Source organism: Vanessa atalanta, chromosome 1, assembly GCF_905147765.1.
Source record: "Vanessa atalanta chromosome 1, ilVanAtal1.2, whole genome shotgun sequence".
Classification (NCBI taxonomy): domain Eukaryota; kingdom Metazoa; phylum Arthropoda; class Insecta; order Lepidoptera; family Nymphalidae; genus Vanessa; species Vanessa atalanta.
Window position 1 is genome coordinate 4,113,924 of NC_061871.1, and position 24,252 is coordinate 4,138,175.

Consider the following 24,252-nt stretch of genomic DNA (forward strand, 5'->3'; position numbering starts at 1 on the left):
AATTTTATTATAATGATAAACTAATTAATACCAGATACCACATGGATAATACATAGAATATTATATTAATACTTTGTACCAGATTTATAAATAATATTAGATTAGATTTTATTTTATATAATTGATAATTCACAATTCATTATACCAAGCATTATACAAAACTATTGATTTTAGATTATTCTTACCTACATAATACACATACCACAATAATACTACCTGCGTGAAGAACGCATCACAGAGTTTTGCCTAAATATTATATGTAGGCTAGGAACGATAACGCTATTTCTAAAAATCACAATAAACATACTGAGTATGAAATTATACGTTAATTATTCATTATTTAATGCTAAATAATTTTATTTTATATGGTAACACACTTTGATAGTATTCTATTAGTGATGGGCCGAATAAAGATTTAACCGAATATGAATATTCTGCCAAATTCAGTAATTAGAGACACAAGAGACATAACATCTTATAGCCTGTTCCAATTGCAGGTAAATTAAAGGAGAAGAAGGATTACCTTTGATTTTGAATTAATATGACATCATTCGATACCTATAATACAATCTATGGCATTCACAATAAATACGAATAGAAATGCTATCGGAATTTTGTAAAATAAATTAAAGTTGACATAGGTTTAGTTCATAAGTGTTGTTATAAAAATACAAATATATTATTCAAGAGCTGACTGTAGTGCATAAGCTATTAGCAAATCACATGGAATATATCAATCTAAGGTTTTTTTTATTTCTGCTGTTTTCAAACAATAATTTATAGTGCCGCTGTCTATGAGCGAAGGTGACCTCTAACCATCAGGTGGCCCATTTGCTTGTCAATTACAAGTATAAGTTTGGGAATGTAGAGCGAATTAAGATGTAGTAGGACCTCTTTCATCAAGAATAGTTAATTATAGAATACCTCTAATGAATATGCTTGCTTCAAATATTTATACTACTATATTAGACATGCATTGGGTACAATTTTTATTAGAAATTTTTGAGAGATACCGAATGTTCGGTAAGTTGGACGAATATAATATTATATATAATTAATGCTGAATTTATTAGACCCATCCCTAATTTCTATATATAATCCGGAAATGACATTAAAATCATATTAAAAATAGATTTAGTACGTATATAAAGCAATAATGAAACGACGTTGTTAAAGGTCGTTTAGTCATAATGTAATTGTTACATTTTAACAATATGAAAATTTCGACGATAGAAATCAACGTAGCAACAAATATATGATATAATCGCATACATAGAGCTGCTTACATTTTTATTAAATTTAGAATGAGTTTAATATCAATATTTGCATGCTGCGCCTGAGAAAAAATAAAAGTGTTTAGGTACATGGGTATAAATTAATCATCCAGATGTTTCTTTTCAAATGAAATCATACGGTTCACCTTGATGTTTAAATTGATTACACCTAAAAATTAACGGTCTTACTTATAAACATTGTAGTGATGCATTAAACATAGATTGATCTCTTTCTCTTATTATGGATTTGATATTCGAAAGAAAAAGACACAACATTGTTTCTCTATTCACCCCAAAAACAACATTTATAGGTAAGTCCGTAAGACATTACACAGTACAGCAGTACAACAGTATATATCAGTACATATTACCAAGTTTCAATATTTAAAACGTTAACAAATGTAGGAAAGAATATATTTTCCTTATATTGTGAAAAAATCGTGACAGGAAAATGCAATAGTGTAATATTTTATAGCAATGCATATGATGTTATATGGTTATTGAGATTCGATATTTAAACTCTTTTATTCATTCGATACTCATCATTCTACACGTTCATATGCGGAACTTGATAAATCCAGTTGGTAAATTGTAAATATTTTGTTACCATTCCCAAAAGAAGTGAGCGATTGTACACATTATAAGAGACGGCACCAATTCCAAAGATTAGCTTAGAATAACAAGTACCAGAATGAATGATTCAAATAGTTATCCAGCCGCGAATCTTGTAAAACGGTCATAGACAAAAAATCACTTTTTAAACGTCCTTTAATTAGCAAATAGTAGATAATTAATCGCCCACCTCTGAGCGGCACGGCCTTCTTCATCTAATTTTTACCACGCTAAACTAGTTACACATTCGAGCAACAGCGTACGTTCTTACGTAGCACTTTTAAAAGAAATATTTTTAAAGCTAGTCGCGTATCATAATAAATAAATGCATGTAAACAAAAACCGAAAAATTTCGGTCAAATAATTATTAAAAAAGAGTAACAATGTCACAATAATAAATGCTGCGTAATAATACAATAGTATATAATTACAATTATCACTTCTTGAATTTCTACTTGTTTATTTTATATTTGTTTACCTCAAATCATTTTAATAATCATTGTTAATTATGACAGAATCAAAAAGGTGTTCAGGCAGTTAGAATCAGCCTTACTATTGATATTTAAAAGAAAAACTGAACAATAAATTACGAATAGAAACTGTTTAGGATTTAATAAAATATATTAAGGAACCTTTCAATATGATGCTGAAAACTAAAACACTTCTATGGTTTAGTTTTTATTTCAGTAATAAACCGTTGACACATGAAAGTTGGGCTTGAATTTTAAAAATGTGTCATTTGTAATCAAAAATAAATTTGGAAATATTTTACATAAGTGTGCATAGCATGCCGAACTAACTAACAATAACAAAAAAAAAAATGTATTAATTATTATAAAAATATTTGATATTACATTTTTGGAAAAAATACTGTTTTTTTCTGTACCTATCTATCTTATGTGTTTTAAAAGCAATGGTCACAACAATTTCTTATACAAGTCTGAATTGTTTTTATATTAATATAGGTACACTAGTTTCACCCTCTTTGGTTCAAACGAGTACTAGAAACTTTAATAAATAGTGTTACGTACATAGAATAAAATATTTTTTTGATTATTTATAATATTAATAAATCAAAACAATAATTTAATACTTAAAGGAAAATTTCCTTATCAGATTATTTTATTAAAATATAATATATTTGATATATATTAAAATGTACCTTTCGTAAAGCAAGTAATACTTATTGGTATTGAAAAATATTATATTATGCAATCTGTAGTGTTGTTTCTAAAGTACTATACAATATATAAATGGAAAAACAGGCTATTACTATGTCCATTAATATCACCCATCCTCTGATACACTTTACCCGTAGAAGATATATATTCAATTAATTTAATATGATTTATAATCATTCACTTTCCAATACTAGTTTCGTTATCATTCAATAATAGTATTTATTTAATGAATTAATGTTTTTTTTTTATATATCTGAATATATATAGAAGCATTAATAGAACTATTAAATACATTATCTTTCATAAGGTTATCAATTGCTTTAGTTTTGTATTGCAGTTATTATTTACTAATTTCACTGTTTTGGTTTTTTTTTAATTAACGCGTCATGGTATCACTCATTAAGATCTGCTGAAACCGTATTTCATTATCACTTCACACTTTATTCAAAACAATTCTTCGCTCAGCAAACGTTTTCACAGCAATCCTTAAAGGAATGTAATTTAAGAATTAACACTTACTCCCTAAAACCTATAACTGTAAGCGTTCCTGTAGTTCTTTACACGATAGCGACGTTTTCTCGATCCTCAGTGCGTGGGTAGCGTGAGTCGGTCGGCCCGCGCGCGAGCGGGCAGCAATCTCGCAGCCAGCCGGGAGCGAGCATACGCCAGACACGTTGCCACGCCATGCGCGAACATCATCACCGCAGCGCAAAGTGCTACGAAGCCCAGAGCTGATGCTGAAATTTTATATTAATCATTTAATAAGTAGACAACTTAATTTACAAACTATAAATTAGTTAAATTTTCCGTTATACGCCAAATATACAACAAATGTTGTATAGTTGGCGTATAATGGATATGCCAATATATAAATAATAACGATAGTGTAAATAATAACAATTTCAATTTTATTTTTTAATCGGTTTACGAATTCTTGTTTTTTTTTCGGCTAAGAATAGATAAATGTTTTATAAATTCATAATACTTTTGATAATTATTCGATGGAATTATAACTGGAACTTTAATTACTGATAAACTAAAAGTGTTCTTCGGAAATAATGACTAGACTTATAATTTATTATACAAGTAGAATTACTGAGTAACTCTACAAGAAAATAATTAAGTAAAGTAAAATTGCATTTTGAAAACATTCTAAAATGATTTTAATTTTTGAACTTTAAAATGATCACCAAATTTATATACTTGCAGTGCACATTCACACTGGAGGTCCGTATATATACGATATACCTGAAAAACGGATTGCCGTATGAATTGAGAATTACATTAATTTGTCCGCAACTTCTCAAACTTCGACGATCCATATTTAGATAATCAACTTGATACAATATAATAACGACCCCACATGTGAAATAAAAACGCACGTCATATTAGTCGCTGCTGACTTGCTATCATGAACAAACATTAACTTGATAGTATCTTTTCCAAGTATGGCTACACGTGTTTAGTGTGAAATATTACTACGTCTACTCGAATTCCCAGATACACTTTATCAAATATTTTTCAAGGAATCTTATGAACATTCAATTCGTTTAATATAGAAAATCCACTTTGGTTTTGTTAATAAAACCTTAGTCACGTTGGTGCGAGTGATAAGAGTATTATTCATTTGTATGATTGCAGAAAATACATTTCAGCCGTCTTCAAAATCGAAGTAGATAACGGATTTTGTGTAATGATTCTTTTTTATTAAATAGATTTCATAAATATTTGAGAGAAAACACCATACACACCATTAGGGTGAATGTGGCTGGGAAATCATGAGATTCGTTAACTAGGTTTTCAGGTTTGAGTCATTCCAATTTAACGGAAAATATTAAAGCTAAAGGGATGAAAAAAGGGATAACAACTTTGTCTCTTTTAAGTAACGCGTAAAGGCCTCCACGTTTTGATTATACACAATGTAACATTATATTATATGTATACACGATCAAAAGTAAAAAAAAGTGTTATTTCTTCTTAGTGCACTGTAAATTCTTGACTGGTAAATCCGTTAATTTTATTATCTACCTACTTTTTACGATACGTTTTTTTTATTTGCCTTTAAAGTACACACCACGTCTTTTGATAAACTTACTACTGGTTGGAAGCAAACTTATCACTCAGAATAAGCGCCTAGTAGCATGTACACTGCTATTACACGAAACGTCAAAAATACTGATACAATTAAATATTATTAAATAATAGGCGTAATTTAAAGATGTCTTAAATACCTGGTTTATTCCAATCAAGAGCTGGATATATAGCAGGTAGTCCAATTCTGTCGGTACCTCCAACCGCCCAGTAGAAGCCGCTAAATACACCATATGCGAGGCCTGCTCCAGCCCCGAACAATGCATGCGCAGCGCGTACTGGGTGAGCAGTGACGGCTAATTCCAGCAGCATTACTAGTGAATTGCCCCCGTGGACCAGTAGATTGAGTGTATTGATTTCATGGATTTCTGTGCATTAAAACGGTATCTTGTAAAAATCTTTGAGTTATAGCTGCGGGTTCGACTTATGCACCAATGACTCCTAAATGGTTTAGGAGTCATTGGTCCAACTCCGATATTTAACTTATGAAGCTAAAATAAATTTTGAATTACATCAATTGTTCCGTCCAAATTAAGTAAAAAATATTAGATACAGTTGTCAATATCAATAATATTAAATGGATTTAAGATAAATAGATTAGCATTTAACCATTTAAAGACAATTTTGTTATGTATTATACATAATATTATTATATCGTAGACATACAAGATTTTCAATAAATTTCTCAGATGAATAAAAAATAAAAAGTGAATTTGTAAGCTGTATCATTATGTGAGTAACGCACTAGGATCATGCACCAACGTCCAATAGATGAGCGTGATGACGAAAGCCAGGTCAGTTGCGACGGTGTGAGCCAACCAGTACGAGCGACACAGCAACGGAGTCCTCTGACGACGAGGCATCGGGATTTCTTCGTCTTCACATGCTGTCAAAAAAAAAATATGTAAAGTCATTATTTTTCAAATGTTTACTTATATTTAGTATTTCTTAAAGTATAGTTTAGTAACAATTGAATAAATGTCCTATTTCAAATATCTCCTTTTAAGGAGAGAGAAGTAGCCAGGAACTTATTCCATTACATGGATAGGATGCCTACGACTCACCTTTGGTTTTTTTGTAGTAATAACTATAGCCTATATAACTTTGACTTTGAATTGATAATATAACATTGGCTGAGATCTTGTAAAATATACTGTATTCCTTATGGATTTGTGAAAAAATGACGTTAAGTATGTCAACAAAGTTGTTATTGGAACTTTAGAAGTAGTATTAAAGTGGATATAAATAGTTAATAGTCTTATTGTTGTTTTATAAATAATGATAAAAAAATCAATAATGTAATTTAGTACATCATATTTTAAAGCTATAAGCAAATCGCATGGAATCTGTTATATAAGATTTGTTTGTCTTCACTCCTATCGCTATTGCCTATGCTTGACACTTCTTATTATGACTTACAATTAACGTTTTTCTTTAGTATTGCAAAATTCAGACGAAGGCCGATATAGTTGTCATGTCTTGGACCATCTGTTGTCGTGTAAGTAGTTTTTATATTTGTAAAGATATATATTCTTCATTTTATATTTTTTATTCGTGTAAGATAAACTCGATGAATGTAGTGTTCCTATTTATTATTAAATAAATTACTGCTATAGTTTATCCTTAAAATTCAACTAGCTCTACCTAGCAACAAAATTATGTTGTGGTTGGAGTTATAGCAATAGTGACCATATGTGGCCGATATATCAATTGTCGTTCGTTATAGTATCGGTTCGGACGTCAATAGCAGGAATGAGGAACCAATGAGGATAATTGTGGCGGGTGGCAGCCCACTCGGAGTTTAATTGACGCGAAATTGTATCAATCAACTGCACTTCAACCAAACCGTCCCCTCGTATGTTTTGCCTTTATGTACAGTAAGCTACGAAAGTCTATTAATGTTATTCACATTATTACAAATAAAAATAGAATGATTTGTATAGTATTCGTATCAATACATATTTATTTCATAATGGTGTGTCGATGACTATACATTAAAGATATTGAATACTTGTAGAGTTTATTTTATGAGGAGTTTTACGTTGACAATTAATGCAAGGCAAACAAACGGGGCCTTTTAACAAACATTAGATACTTATGGTATCTGAGGTACAGTAAAATCAAGTGAAAGTATTAACAGTAATTATATGTACAGTTTTATGTAAACATTTGTATTTTGTAGTTTTTGAACAATTATGGGATTATTAGTTATTGATTTATTTTTAATGTTTTTTTTTTATTATTCTTATATCCCTTATGATGAACATATCGCCATCTCGTAATAACCACGTAAACATAAATGTTATTACTTTTTCTTGTATTTACTTCAGAAAGTAGAAAGTCCTGTCATACGTATTTTGAACGTATAATAATGATATGTGTTAAATGACGTCATCACGGTAATTATGATTTTAACTCCACAACACCTGTAGCCTTTCATCCACCACCATACTAAAGTCATTTGTCAAAAGTTTAAGATATATTTTACTTCGATTTACTCTACTGATAAATATTTTTTCAGTTTTAATCTTCCTTAATATTACGTTTTATGCAATTAGGGTTTTCACGATAAAGCGACCTTATGCGGCTTCGTATGATATGGATTAACGATTTCTGCAAAATTATGTTATATATTTATTTAACAGAAGACTTAATGTCTGAAGGCATTCTCTACCAGTTATCAATGCATGAGGACGGTATATAAACACATAATTACTAAAATATGAACCTTGAAAATAGTACAAAACGATTAACTTTTTAACAACTGTTAAATTGTTTTGTTTTTTTTTTTTAACATGATCAAGATGTTAATAAAATTTATATAATAAAAATATAAAAATGTAATAAATATAATAAAATTATAAAAAAAATTTAATGTTTCATGGCAACAAAAAAGGAATAATATGAAAAGGAATAATAATAAGTTCATATCTTGATCATGTTAAAAAAAAAAAACAAAACATTTTAACAGTTAAATGTTGACATTCCACTATTTGCTATGACATTGCATTAATTATTATTATATTATCATAGGCACGACAGTATAACAAATACTTTACATTATGAACACTATACAATAAGCTGAAAACCGATCCTTATCTGATGCTACATTTATTCAACATTCATTTGTGTATAAATGTGAAGCGTCATGCAAAATTCATTCATTCATTATTTTGCCATTGAAATTGTGGGTTAAAATAGATCAAAATTAATTTGTTAAACTTAAACATAATTTTGCAGTATATTATTAAAATTGATTGTTATAATTTGTTTAATGGTTTTGTGATAATGTAACATGAATACATTATCATTTTGAAGTATTGATATAACCTATAAGTCTAAGGCCAATTTTAAAAACGGATTTGAAGCAATGATTATCTGGAACCGTATCGTTTGTATTAATGTTGTTATTGAAACATTAAATAGCCAGAAGTATTTAGCTCCCGACACGCGACTCATGATGTTAGTTGATTGTTCTCAATGATTACTGTACGCGGGCCTCCTTTGATAAGCGAACTAAATCACGCGAGGCTTTTGACATTGCTGAAATCCAGAGATTTGACCACACGCTGTTGTCATTTCTTCTTTTATTGCTATAATTAAGAATATTAAGGTTCATTGCCGATTATTTTCAGACTAATTCAATTTATTTAAGAGATTATATTAGGAAGACTATGACTTTGGTCACCATTTTTGTATACAAATATTTTTCGTATATTAGTAAAATTAAACATGGTTTTGTTATCTGGGAAATCGCGTAAGCATCTCCGATCTCTAGGTAGATTTTACCGAGAACAACAAAAGCAATTTATCCTAATTATGTAAAAATAAATTATGTGACTGTTTTTTTAGAATTTAAATATTACTTACGTATATTAAAAGATCTCTGTGATTTGTATCGATGGACAACAGCGAGCGCAAGACCTGCTTGCACTACGATGAGCAGGTAGCCCCAGTTGGTGAAGTATATGAACCATTTGAAGTAATTCAGCTCCACTTTCGGCCCCTTGTACAATCGTGGGAGACGTTGACAGGCGAAACTAGATATTCCAATCGATAGGACAGTGAGGAATAGTAGCCACCTGTTATGGATGAAGTTCGTTTGTATTTAAACAGTATATTTCGATCCTCCTGGATTAAAGTCGTTAAATACTCATATTATTAAACTATCTACATACATATTGAATATAAAAAGTTTTGAATTATACTATATTGTAGGCCTTCTTTCTTTTGATATAATTAATGGTGCACTGCGCATTGTAATGTTGAAACTCATTAATTAATTTTCTATTTGGTAATATGTGTCAAAGATTATTGAGACACTCAAATTGAAAATAAAATATATATATATATTCTTTTAACAACTTTTAAATCAATGCAAGCAAAACAATTTTACAAGATAAATTTAATTGAAAACTATCAGCTTTAAAATTTAGTCCTTTCAAGAGGAACCAGCAAGAAAATCCGCAATTAAAATTGATTTATTAACCTTATCCTGAGTAAATATTTACGAATACTAACTCCATATTATTTTTGAGATTTTTGATTACGATTTAAATGCGATTTAAATTTATTCATTGGAAAATGTTAAATGGCTTTTTAATAAATATTCTTTGAAATGATTTAAAGAAAATACATAGTTTTATGTTAATGATGTATAATTACCTGTAAACAAAATAGGATGTTACCGGGTGAGATCCATTCTGCCACTGACTACAGGCGAATACTTGCGGAGGAGAATGTTCCAAGTTCAAGGCTCGTCGGCTAGCTTGCCAGATCCTGCTCAGCATAGCTGGCTTGCACGTCTTCTTCATCGCTGTAAAAGAATATTTATGAATTTTTATGAAAACTAAAATTTAAAGGACAACATAAAACTAATAATACAAATATGCTGAACACCTGAAAATATTTTTGGAATTTTTTGTTACATCTAAAATTGATTAGATATAATTTTCTCAACTGAAATAAAAAAAATATTTACGTATAATATGTATGTATATATAAAAAAAAAAATCGGTGTAATCTGTAAAATGTGGGACTCAAAATGACCAGATTGCTGTAAACTCGTAGGGCTTACTTACTATTTACTACACGTAGTATTTACTACAATAGTTCCACTACCGTATATCCTGGCCGTATCAGAAAGCTTGATAATTTAATGATTGTACATAAGAATTACCTGTAATTATATAATCTATAATATTATGACACATAATATTAAAACCCCTTTCTGCTGCGTCTATGATTGTTAAAGATATTCATTTATATGTGTATGTACCTAGTTAGAATTAATTATAAATTTTGTATTATTTAACGCTTATCTTTGTACTGAAATACGTAAGGTATAATTTGGTACAAAGTTAAAAATAAACCTAAATTAAAAATGTTTTAAATTTTTATACCTACATACTAAAATATCCTGAGAAACAATGTTTTAAAATTATGAATATAAACAATAAACTTAATTTACACGTAGATGAACAATAATTATACCGCAACTTCGTTGTTATACTACCACTCAATATGTTATATTTAATTTTTTTATATAATAATATTTGTAACAATTCAAATATAATAAATAGATATAGATACATGTCAATAAATTAATTCGACACATGTGTCATCACGATGTAATCTTTTACCTTAAAGTAAACTCTATTTATTTTGTAATATGATTTTCTATTAGCTTTTTACCACAAAGACATTAACCAAAATTATAATATTAACTCAAAACTAAAAGTTAATTGATAAATATTCTTATTTTATAATAAACATAACTTATACTTTCATTCAATTAGTTCTATTGTAATACACCTTTTTACAAAGACAATGTAGTAATCAAAATCTGTCATCATTTTTTTTTTTAATTCTTTAAACGACAAAATTGAAATGTACTTTTATAAATAACACAGAAAATATCACGAGGATCGGTGATAATTATACAATCAAAGCGGGCATTCAGAATATTAATTGAGAAAATGTCGTCAGTGATAACAACGGATGGCGTTGATAAACAACAACATAGCCATTCATTCGGAGGTAACCAATACAAAAATCAGACTTTCTCGTTACTCATACAACAACATTTTAAAAATTCCAACCAATTGAGATATTATGTGTGTAGTGTACAGAGATCTATAATAATATATTCATTAGCATTAGATTTATATTTTATATAGATATATATTATCTGTGTATTTATGCATCTGTCATCTCGAGTGACACACATCGCAAAAGCGCGGGAAAAGAGGATATACAAAATGGGCGCGCGGTGAAGACGGTGTGTGTGCACAGCGAGCTGATATTTAAATATAATATGTATTTATTTTATTTTATTTTATTTTATTGGTAGATCGACTTTACATGTGAACATTACAAGTGGCGACGAGGAAAATTGTGAGTTATTTTTTTTTGTTTTCAATTATAGGAAAGGAAATTCCCAGGCAGATATATTCACTTTCCTAACATTTCTAATTATATCATAGTTATTTATTTAATTATACTGATGTTGAAAACATACTAAACAAAGAACTTTAATATAATTAATAAACATAAACATAATTAATCACTTTGTAGTAAATGTATCAATACATTGACTCCTACTACAACAAGTGTTAGAAAACTTTAATAGTTCATTATCTTATTGAAATATTAGACATTGTGATATATAATAATCATAAAAGGGACTTATTGTTATTGAATACAAAAATTAAAACGAATTCGATTCCCGATGAGGGTGGTAGTTCAAGCTAAGGATGATATGGTAGGCAATAACTAGAATCTTGTAGTGGATGTTCGATGTTTAATTTAAGATTTTATTTCCAAGGACTTAAGTCTATTACACTTACATAGGACGAAGTTAATAATAACGTTAATCTATTATTTGGACTAACACTGATCACTTAAATATAAATGGAGAAACATTTAAGTTTGTTTTAAGTTAAATATATTATACCAGTGAGCATAGGACGAGAGCAGCATATAAAAGGTCGGTTATGGTCTCATTTATGAGGGCTGTAGTCGTAGATGTGCAGAAAAGTAGGGAGGATTCTTGATTGTAGTTTGCTTAATAAATTACCAAATACTTAATTTTAGAGAATGAAAAAGGTACTGGCTGGTAAGAGCGTGGTACCTACTACGGTTGTATCAGCAAAAGTTGAATAACGTAAACAAAATTCAAAAAAATTGTTATCGACAAACTCCAATTCTAACTGAACTAAATACTATACTATTTGACTTTAAAAATTAAAAAAAAAAAGGTTCTATTACTTTGAGTGACTAGCAGTTTATATTGGGATGAATTCGGAACAAAACCTGTCATAGGTTTCGAAATTCCTTAAAATTTGTTGAATAAACGCGAAAATTCGCGGGAGACGCACAGGTAATAATAATTGTTGGGTTAGGTTACTCTTATTTTATACGAAAATAATTAATTAATATAAATTACTCTTAATTACTTTTAAGTTTACCATATACAATGGGCCTGACGTACCTGTGTTGGACAAAGTCCCGAAAAAAATATATGGGTAAGAGACATATGAGCAGCAAAATGTGAATGGTGTGATATCAGTATTAAATTGCGAAATTGGGATAACACGAGCATTCAATTGGGAAATGTATTAAGTACTGATTTCTGTAAGTTATCATTAACTAAGCGAGTCGTGGTTTTGGTGCATTAAATTGCGAATATCATGAGCATTAAATTGCGTTGGATATTTAAGCATTAAATTGCGAATATCATGAGCATTAAATTGCGTTGGATATTTGAGCATTAAATTGCGAATATCGTGAGCATTAAATTGCGTTGGATGTTTGAGCATTAAATTGCGGATATCGTGAGCATTAAATTGCGGATATCGTGAGCATTAAATTGCGTTGGATGTTTGAGCATTAAATTGCAAATATCGTGAGCATTAAATTGCGTTGGATGTTTGAGCATTAAATTGCGGATATCGTGAGCATTAAATTGCGGATATCGTGAGCATTAAATTGCGTTGGATGTTTGAGCATTAAATTGTGAATATCGTGAGCATTAAATTGCGTTGGGTATTTAAGCATTAAATTGCGTGGAATATTTGAGCATTAAATTGCGAATATAACGAACATTAAATTTGAGCATTGTATACCGTAAAAAATGTTTGCGCATTCAATAGGAAGTGTGTAATATCAACATTTAGAAAAACACTTAGAAAAGTTCGAATGCGAGAGAGATGTAGTGTTAGCTTCCATTAGATGGGAGAGATGGAAGCGGGGCCTAAATATTTATATTGAGGCAGCGGTTATTGCGAATTAAAAAAAGGTCTCTGTCTATAACAATTCTTTTTTAGGAAACGATTTACAGGTTATATTTTATAGTATTCCGGGAGCTAATGATAATAAAGGAGATTTATTTAACATAGCTATTAAAAAGTAACATGAGTATTTTGCTCCAAAGCAAAGGAAAGTATATGAGCATCATTTATTGAAATTTCATCACTTATTAAAGCAAGACTCTGATGAGAAGTCTCAGAAGTTCCTAGTAAAGTAAAGACATCAAGCTTGTAAATATCAGTTCTTGATCAAGAGGACCACATTAGCGATCAAATAATAGAAAATATAGATCGATTTGAGACGGACGGACGATTTGAGAAAGACAATTTTAAAAGCAGGAGACAAGAAGACCTTAGATGAAATAGTAATATAAACTAATGTGTTAGAAGCCATAAACAGACAGTTGGAAATTTTTGGACAAAAAGTGTGGAAGTACAAAGCTTTTGTCATATGTTAAAATTAGACCTGCGAGTGGGAAGGCCTATTTAAAATGTGGAATTATAGACCACTTTAGGGTAAAATGTTGAACTAGAGGCCCTAAAAAGAGCAATCTAGAAGAAGAAAGAATAGATAACAAAACAATGTTAGTTCTTATAAGACCGAATCAACATATAATATAATAAGTAATTAAAATAAAATTGATAATTTTTTAAAGTGGAAAATGATATAAAGATAAAATGTAGCTTTGGTGGAACAAGAGTCACATGCTAATAGACTCTGGCTGTATGTAGCATAATTTAATCACATGAAAGACCTAGTAAATTATGAAACATAATAAAAGCTCAAGTAACAAATATGAACCGGAATTCTAACAAGACTATTGTAGCTTAGGGTAGTTCAGTACCGCTAGATCTATTGAGGTCATTTCAAACCAAATTTAAAAAAGTTTCAGAGAATACGACATTGTATGTGATAGGAAGTTGGTCCCGAAATTTGCTAGGGCGGCTTGGCGCAACTTCTTTAGGAGTACTTTAATACAAAATCCATACTTAATGAGTTGGTAAAAAAATATATATATTAGAAGAAGTCAATGGCTCATCTAGTTGGGTATCACCTATAGTTTCAGTTGTAAAAGAAAGTGGCGTAAGAAAATATTATCATAAATGTATAGATATTTATGAGCTTAGTAAATTTTGTGAGGAAGTGGATTCCTCATTTAGCAATAATAACAGAACCACTAAAAAAGGTTCGAACGAAGTAAGACATTGATGAGAAATATAATAGTATTGTATTCGGTAATAAGACCGGTAATCAGAAAAAGAAGTGTTAGCGCTAGTATGGGTAGTTGTACATTTTGACGATGATGTTACTTTACGGCAAAAAAAAAAAAAAAAAGAAAAAAAAAAAGAATAAATACAGACCATAAACCATTAGAGATAGTATTTAGCCCAAAATCAAAGCTATGTGCCAGAATTGAAAGGCTACAACCATATGATTTTGATGTCAAATACAGACCAGGTAAAACAAATATAGCAGATTCACTTTCGAGACTTTGTAAATTGACTTTAAATCTGAAAGTAATTGATCATGACTAAGTTCTGAGTATAATCAAGTCACGTCTACCTGTCACGATACCACTGCAGGAAATCTATATCAGGATGCAGTGATATCAAAAGTAAAGGAACTTTATAATACTATTTGGGTGAAAGTATTAACACTTATAATATATCACAAAGTGAACTTTGTGATCGAGATTCCAACAAATTTAAGAAGTCGAGTGTTAGGATCTGCCTATGAAGGCCATCCCGGAATCGTTGCAATGGAGATTAGATTAAGAAAAATTCTGGATACCTGGATACCGAAGTGCGACAAAGATGCTGAAGATTGTTGCAAATCCTGTATGTGATGCACCTTGGTCCTCCAAAACGCTTTATAGCAGAGGGAGTTTCTATCTGAACCTTGGACTGAAAAAAAGCTCTAAGAGAATATAAGATAATGTACAATACGCCACACCCCATAACAGGAAAGACTCCCACAGAGTTATTCTTCCATCGTCATTTCCGAGATAAATTACCTATGATTCAAGACATTGACATGTGCGGAAGATCAGGAAGTGAGAATCAGAGACAAACAACAAAAAAGAAGGGAAAAGAATGCAGACAAAAAGAGACAGTCTTCAGACTGTAAACTAATCGTAGGGGATAGGTATACGTAAAAACATGACAAAGAATAATAAAATAAGCTTGAATTACGATCCAGCTCCTCACACTAGAATGGAGTAAGAGCGGGGGCGTAATAGTCCACAATGATAAGACAGGTAAACAAATAAGGCGAAATGTAGTACACCTAAAAAATTATGGTAGGACAATGGCATGTACTAAAAGGATAACGATAGTATTGATCCCGGTGAAAAGCCAATTAAAGAGTGATGTGGAGGTACCGATTAGTAACCATCATTTCAGACGAATGGAGATCAGTAAAATGGTTTCATTTTGTCTACCTGGTTGTATAATAAAAATAAAAAATAAAAACTTATTGTAGAAATCGAAGTTTACTATTTATCCCATATATTATAATATTTTATATTTATAACAAAGGAGGGATGTAGTGTACAGAGATCTATAATAATATATTCATTAGCATTAGATTTATATTTTATATAGATATATATTATCTGTGTATTTATGCATCTGTCATCTCGAGTGACACACATCGCAAAAGCGCGGGAAAAGAGGATATACAAAATGGGCGCGCGGTGAAGACGGTGTGTGTGCACAGCGAGCTGATATTTAAATATAATATGTATTTATTTTATTTTATTTTATTGGTAGATCGACTTTACATGTGAACATTACAATGTGTCTATTCTTATTGAAATAATATTATAACTACTGGTATTTTATTTATTTGTTCGGTAATATTTTATTCGTTTCGTTATTATTCCCAACAGATGACATTTGGAAAGTGGAAAGCAACATTTTCTTTGATAATTTTATTAAATGTATTAGTTAGAGTATGTTAAGTATCTTTCACATTTACTTAAATTTTAAATAAAAATAACTTTGTTATTGTAAATGTTCAATATGACGTTACAGTTTTTCGTTCATTTTATTAAAAACAATTTGATTTCCGTATAAATAATACGAATAGGGTCACATTATGTGGTTTTTGCAAGTAAACTGTCTGGGTACCACCTTCATATTTTCTACTACAAAGCAGCAATACTTGTAGTGTTGTATTCTGGTTTGGTGAGTGAGCCAGTGTAATTATAATTACAAGGGATATAACTCCAAAGGCGATGTAAGTAATAGTAAAACGGCGTCAATGTCAGGGCGCGGTGGAGGTAGCCTGAAATCCTTTTGAAAAATAGACAGACATTCAAAAAACGGTAATAATTCTATTAGATTTTTTAATAACCAAACTAAACTAACATTTGTTCACAAAAGCATCAATTCTTTCTAGAAATTGTGACGATCAAGCTATATATTATTGTAATATTCAAAAGGCTTGTTAAAGAAACGTTTACATTTGAACGGTTAATAAAATTAGCGACAGTTGAGATGGGGGCAAGTAAGGCGATCGCTTCCAGACCGAAACTCGCCGAGTTTTTTTGCGAAGGTTCTGTATAATATAAATCGGGTATTTCTTTCCGAAGCGCTGAGAGATGTTTTTTTTTTATTATAGCGACAGTTACTTTAATCTAATGCATCCTGTATTGATATAATATTTTAATTTGAATCGCATTGACACTAAACTGGTTCTTAAAGATTCAATATCCAGGATAAATAAAGCTAACAATCATTATCTATCGCTGGAGAGAATTGAATATTGATTCATCTATTGAATAATACGGTTTTAAGAATAGCACGTTGAATGGATGACAATGTACACAATACGGAATGGTGTTACTAGAATAGCAGACACAGAATTGACAATTTGACGAGCGGATGCTGCGACTTGTGTTATAAATCGCAATAATCCTGACACGACATCATTGCTCAGTTATACATTATTATTCACAAACACGTAAACCCTTACAATAAATGCCTATTAATTTAGATTTTTTTTTGCAATGATGTGTTCGAAATGATTTTTACTCGACGACACCTAAAATGAGGTTTATGTTTTTAGAATTATATATAGGTATGTATGAGTCAACCTGTTCCCAAGTAGCTTTAGAACTTCATATTTTGATAAACGATTTTTTTAAACAAACAACAATGGTTTACTAAAAATAGAATATTTTTTAGTCTAGGTGTAGACTTGGTAGTGTAGGTTTGCTAGGGTGGTAGCTAAAACGTAATTTGTAAAATGTCAATCTTATACAATATAGTTATTTTAAATAAATTTATTCAAATATTTATATATTATTGAATAACATTTGAAATTAAGAAATAAAAAAACACGACAAATTTTATTAAAAATAATGATTCACTGTTTATGAATGGACGCGGCGACTAGACTTTGTACGTATGTAAGTGCTTAATCGCTATTAAATTCTTAATTAGAGCATTTAAGTCGTCTCGTCACATCGTATCCTTTCAGCAACCATCTCAGGTTATTCTGGAGAAAAAAATAATGTTCGACCAAAGTAACAACTTTAAGTCAATATATAGATCTCTTATAAAGTTTTCAAAAATAAATCTTCATTTCTTTTATCCATATTCAGTATTTATGAAATAGAACTTAGAAGATCGAAGTGTTTCAGTCGGAATTCAATCGAGAGTTTTGACATTCAAAAGAGTGTAATGAAAAGCCAATCAAAATCGGACAAATATTGATTGAAGGGGAATATTTTTGACTGATTGACAGACAATACATATCACAATATGTTGATTGTTTGTCGAGACAGTTCAAGTGAATGTCAGAGTTTGAATTGCGATTAATTGGAATATTACTGTTGCAGGACTGTTGCCAATGGATACCAGCATTAATTGGCCACCTGCAATAGACCTAGGTCATACGATTGTTAACAAATTGTAATTAATAGGAACATATTCATTCATACTCGTAATTAATTGTTTTAGATCTTGATATCATTGACGTACACGCTTATTGTCATTACGTTATTCATTGTACGTCGCAGCTTATCCCCGTAGAATTTGACGAATTCATGAAAATAATTATCCATCAACAGATACTCGGATGGATAGCATAAGGAACTACATAAAACATTTAGATCGTAAAACGTATAAATCTATTGGTTTACGAGGTGCACGCCAGTAAAGCTTCCAGTCGGCTTGTTTTTTTCCAATAATTTACATAAAACTCTAATGAATTACCATTATACAACTAAACCTTCTCACGAATCACTCCGTCTCTTGGGATAACCATATAAAATACCGGTTGTTAGTTTTTCAGTTTATATTTTTTACATTATATTTTGAATCCCGTTTTAATAATGTCCAGTGCAAGCGAGGAAAAAAAGGTTACCGCTTACCAAAACTCTTATTTTATGAACAATCCCTGGCTTTTGCTATGCTGGTGAGTGAATCAGTGTTAGCTGGCTAATCTTCTCTGTATCATCGTTATAAAGAACTTAGATGGGTTTCTGAGTTAGTTAAAGTTATTAATCAATATTAAACTAAAAAAGATAATTAATCGTGTGAAACATTATTATAATACTTCATTATTATATCTGTGGACACTGCACTCAGAGCAAGTGCAATAATTTTTACAAAACTTGCCATTACTTCTAAAATAAACTTGTGAATTTAAGGAGGTCTACTTAAAAAGTACTTATTTAAGCGTTTACCTTTACGAGACTAATTATTCTGGATTTGTTTTAAATTTTATGGTTACTAAAGAATAATCTACTTAACAATAATGTTCTTGACTAGAGTTTATCATTTTTAATAAACAGAATTTGTTAATTAGAAAGAGCTTTATGGCACTGAACCAAACACCTACGACAACAACTGGCTGACCGAAACAATACAAAGTTTTACGACTTGCAATCGAACGCAAGGCGGATGTACAGACAGATTCGATGACGATGGCATTATTAATAGTTGGTGAAATTGAAAGATTATTTACTTCCTCATTGAATAAGTTTCTGAAGCTTGCAAATAAATATATTTATTTAAAGAACCAAAATCCTTTTTTGTTGGTTTTTTTTTTTTACTTTTTTTTTACTATAACATTACGATAATATAGTTAAGACGGCTAATTTATTAATTTTTATTACATGTTAATCATTTATATCTTTCATTTATAATACAACATCAAACTAAGTAACTGAGTAATAAAAATAATATTTTTCAGTGTAGCCAGGAATTAGATTTGCTGTTAATCCATATGAATTAAACTATAATTATTCGGTACTTGATGGGTGTTAAGAAAATAAATATTATTTAATGTTGTTGAAAATAAATATTTATTTTTGTGGGTAGTTTTCAAAAGATTATAGTATAGATTTTAGTTTTTATTAGACATGTATACATACTCGTAACAAATTCATATTTTTAGAGATATTTTTTATGATGAAACTCTAAACTCACGGGAGAACACGAGCGTGAAATTTCAGATTGTGATATGCGACATTGATAATATTAATTATAAGGATACGTAGCAAAATGGCGTATCACCGTAAGTTGTCGACACATCACGAGTGAGATAAGTAGTGAATACTTACAGAATCGCACTGCTGACTGTAAGACACACATCACACTCGCTCGATACAATTTAAAATAAACTGAATCGAATGTAATAAAAACGTTATCAAATGTTCATTATGCAATAACGTATCGAATCAGTCGTCAAATCGGTTAGTCAAATTATTATTATTAGTAAGTTAATACCGAACTTTAAACGAACGTTACGAAGACCTGAAAGAAAACCTTTCCAAAGAATTGAATTTAGGATCGAACTTGGATAACAAACCAATTGGGTAAATTTGCCACACTAATCATCATCATCGTCACATGTTTAAGCCCAGCAGTGGGCAGCCAATATAATCACATTTTTCTGTATGGAAAATGTAAAATACACGGTAAATTTGTCATTCTTTTCATCAAAATTTACTTATAAGAGAAAATTGATTATAGCACTCGGTTGTAGGTTAGTTTTTTGTTACTGAAACTTAAAATATCACGAGACTTATTTTAAATTGTATCTATTTTATTTTGAAAATCAAATTTCATATATTTTTTTCATGTTAGTTTATAAATTGTCCTGGCAGGTTATCCTCGTTCAATCTACTTGGTGCTCTAGAGAAAATAGTTAGCCAACCTAAATATAGGTATAACGTTGCGATCAATACTTTGCTTAAATAATAATAATAATTTTACTTACGTAGCCTAAATTATATATTGTATATATAATACATATTATACGCTAGGTAATATAGAAATAGCGAATACAATTGTAGTCTATTTCCTAGGCTTAATGTCATTTTAATACATTGACGCTCGACGTCCGTCCCAAAATTTCAATGACCTAAATACTAAGCGTAGTTTTTATTTATTTGCTATTATATTTAACTCTTGCATATAGACAAGGGCAACTATTTCGCAGAACATTATATTTAAATAAAAAAACCACTATTGTTTAACAAATTAAACAAAATGTTTTTCTCTTGTGATTTGTACGAAAATGGAAGATAAACTTTAGAACTTAATTATTTTATAATTAAAAGCAAAAACATTTCAATCGTCACTAAAACAGAAGGAAGATCATGCAAGTGTACACAAAAAACGTAAGTAACACGAACGATTTTGTGAACTCACACATATCCAATTTCGGTAATCTCATCTTTCGTATTGAATTTTCGTGTTCATTCGAACTGTGAAGTAACAAACCAGCACTATAGATATTGTAACAAATAACAAGGATTCGTATTTCTTGTGTTTTTAATACGTTGGTGATACGTTCGGCGTAGCGCGCAGGCGCGCTGCCCACGAGCCACTGCGGAGCGAGCTGTAGGATGTCAATATTACTAATAACCCTCTCCTGCCGCTCGATTAGAATTAATTCCATGGCTATGGTTTCATGGCTCGACAACTACACTCAATTTCGTCAACATATTTTTTAATAATCGATTAATATATATGTTCTTTAATAAAAACAAATGGTCTTCTAATATGTGATTTTACTCGTAGGCGCGCGCACACTTGTGTGATAATAAAACAATTGTTGACATTAATTTTTCGCTGCAAATTCTCTGAGCAATTGAGAAAATTTTGCTTTTAATGGTAGATATGAAACGTTCTATATAAATTAGACGTTCTTATAATAAAATGAACTTTATTCGGAAATATTATAAATATAACAGGAAACGAGACGATTTTGTGCCAGTACTCAGATATATATGTATGTAATTTTTCATAATTAAAACATATTGATAAATTCAAATTTCATTAAATGCTTTTTATAATAGCAAGTTAGGGTTTAGGAATACTTTAATGTATTTAGAAACGTCAACATAACACAAACAAATGGTTTTTATTTTAATATTTAAAAATACATACCAGATTCACTCGTTTCCAAAGGAACTAACACAAAATGTTTGCACATTATTACAGCTGAACATGAGTTTTATTTTCGTTAAGTTTAAATCGTAAAACCATTCAAGTAAGGTTTAGATCGTAAAGAGTCATGTGGACGAGTCGAGACGGGCGTGTGCAGCACATGCACTAGACGCTCCCGCACTGCGCCAGACTACTGTTCGCCGCCAATATTATAGGCCAGTGGTTTCCAACCTGTGTGTAATATATATGTATAGAGTAGGTTATTATTTAAAAAAAATTACATTCAATTGAATTTTATTACAAATGTAATTTTACAACGAAATTTGTATTGTTTTTCCTTATAAATTCTGTAAGTATATTATAATTATTATATGTTATTTAATAAATTTTAAAGGTTTTTAGTGGGCGTTAAATATCTACTGCTAATTGTATACAATAAATACATATTCATACTAGAATAAGTGTAAATGAGTAAATTATGACTTCTGCCTCGTTAGGTTATATTTTTCGAATGCAGTCCTTGGAGTCTGGCCCTTGAATCCCGGGTCGAGCAGTAGCCTTATCGGAACATAAGAGAAAGGAAATAAAGAGTGCTTAATCTAATAGTCAATCATCATAAAAATATTTCAATAAAACAAAATAAAAATAACACATTGTTATGAAAAATGGCCTGTTTATTTTTCATAAGCAAATTAAAAATTAGTGATTTGTTTCTCTTCTAAATACTAGTTATAAGGGAAACGGACTTTCTTCTATTATAAATTAAACTATCAAAATTATATTCCCGTTTCCAACTAAAAGTTTGTTCGTCTCTGCTTTAAAGGCAGACTAATTTCCGCACAATACGGCGGGTCGCGAGCCCTTACTTTATTATTAATGCATTGCATCCTCTCTTTAAAATTACGCCAATATTTTTTTTATTAAACAGTACAAAATATTATTAGTGGTCATTATGAAAAAAATGACAAAATAAAAGATATTTTTTAGGTTAAGTGGAGTCAAATAAATTACGAGGACTATTATTATATTATATTATATTTTTATAATTTTTAAGGCAATTGTGAATTATAGCACCTTACTACAAGAGCGACAAAAAGCACAGTGGGACAACAAACACTTACAACTTGCATAGTTTTCTATGGATATATTATTGATAAGAAACTGAATAGACGTTTATTTTTAAACAATTTAATATTTCTAGCTTCTAATTCAAAGTAATTAAGTGAATTTTCAGGCTATTTTCGCTTCAACTGCTTTCCTATAATAACATAGCCAGACCCGTGAGATACCTTAAAGCTATTAATTGAGGATTATTCTAGTGAGTTTATTGAAAGCGTTGTTCAAAAATATATCCTTTTGATGCTCATGATAAAAATTAAATATAATGTTATGTAAAGCGTTTTTATAATTGTAGAATTCAAAAGACTAGTTTCCGCTTTCAGATTCGCCCGCGTGTAACGGGGGGGCAGGTGCTAGGTACCCTATTCTGAGAACGTTTGCAAAATTTAATGATGATCATTTATGTAATCAAGCTTAATAAATGAACTACTTTCGCTTTCATAATACATATATAATGCAAACAGTTTATTGAAACTCATTTTTAAAAACTTTAAGCATTGTACAGTTATATAAGACAATAATTTCGGTAAAGAATAATGGCCACGTGTGTCCTGTGCCCTTATTATTATTCATCGAGGTGCCAACCCCTCGGATTGCGCCACGCGCCTACCTGGAATGGGGTGAAGTGTGCTTTATTCATGATTTCCCAGAAATATAACTTAAAAATACGTTGCTTATTTTATGTTCCGTTGATTGAACTTAAAAAACTTAATATTTTGAATCTTACTTACAGGCAACGTCAGTATACAAATAATCTTACAATAATAATATTATTCACCTCATCTAAATGACTACTCTATACTTAATTACCGTTACAGTTTATATTTGATAATATATCTGTCTGTCTGTCTGTCTGCCTGTAACACTTTCACGTCTTAACCATTGAACCGATTCTGAAACTTAAACGAAACAAGCTTGAACGGACGATATACGTAAGTTTTTTTTAATTGTATCTTCCAGGGGAGTAAATATGGGGTTACAGAGAGATGTATGTAATGTATTTAGTTTTGAAAATAAAAACGTACAATAAAACCCTAATTTGTATGAATTTCGTAACTTTATACGGTATTGCCATACTTATTTAAAATAGAAATATAAAAACTAATATTTAGGCTATTCGGTACAAATAACGATCAGTAATATGAGGGTTTTTTCAGAATCAGGCAACATTAGGCAACATAAATTAGGCAACATTGGGGATGTTCCGGAGTTGCAGATGTCTATGGGCGGTGATAGTCATTTTCCATCAGGCGAACC

General features: G+C 30.2%; 1 protein-coding gene across 3 annotated transcripts; it reads right to left on the reverse strand.

Moving 5' to 3' along the window:
* Positions 1-36: 36 nt before the first annotated feature.
* On the reverse strand, positions 37-22,046 carry LOC125066162 (protein rolling stone-like). 3 transcript variants are annotated; one of them, XM_047674114.1, is made up of 6 exons: positions 21,877-22,046; positions 9,824-9,974; positions 9,029-9,240; positions 5,904-6,044; positions 5,299-5,526; positions 37-3,804 (listed from the first exon to the last, which is right to left on the reverse strand). In XM_047674114.1, exons 1-6 carry the CDS (start codon positions 21,920-21,922, stop codon positions 3,653-3,655), a joined length of 930 nt encoding a protein of 309 aa, XP_047530070.1. In that variant the 5' UTR covers positions 21,923-22,046; the 3' UTR covers positions 37-3,652. The 3 variants fall into 3 exon arrangements, with proteins under 3 accessions (XP_047530070.1, XP_047530079.1, XP_047530087.1); XM_047674123.1 differs by lacking the exon at positions 21,877-22,046 and adding an exon at positions 21,136-21,306; XM_047674131.1 differs by lacking the exon at positions 21,877-22,046 and adding an exon at positions 19,909-19,991.
* Between the last annotated feature and the right edge of the window lie 2,206 nt (positions 22,047-24,252).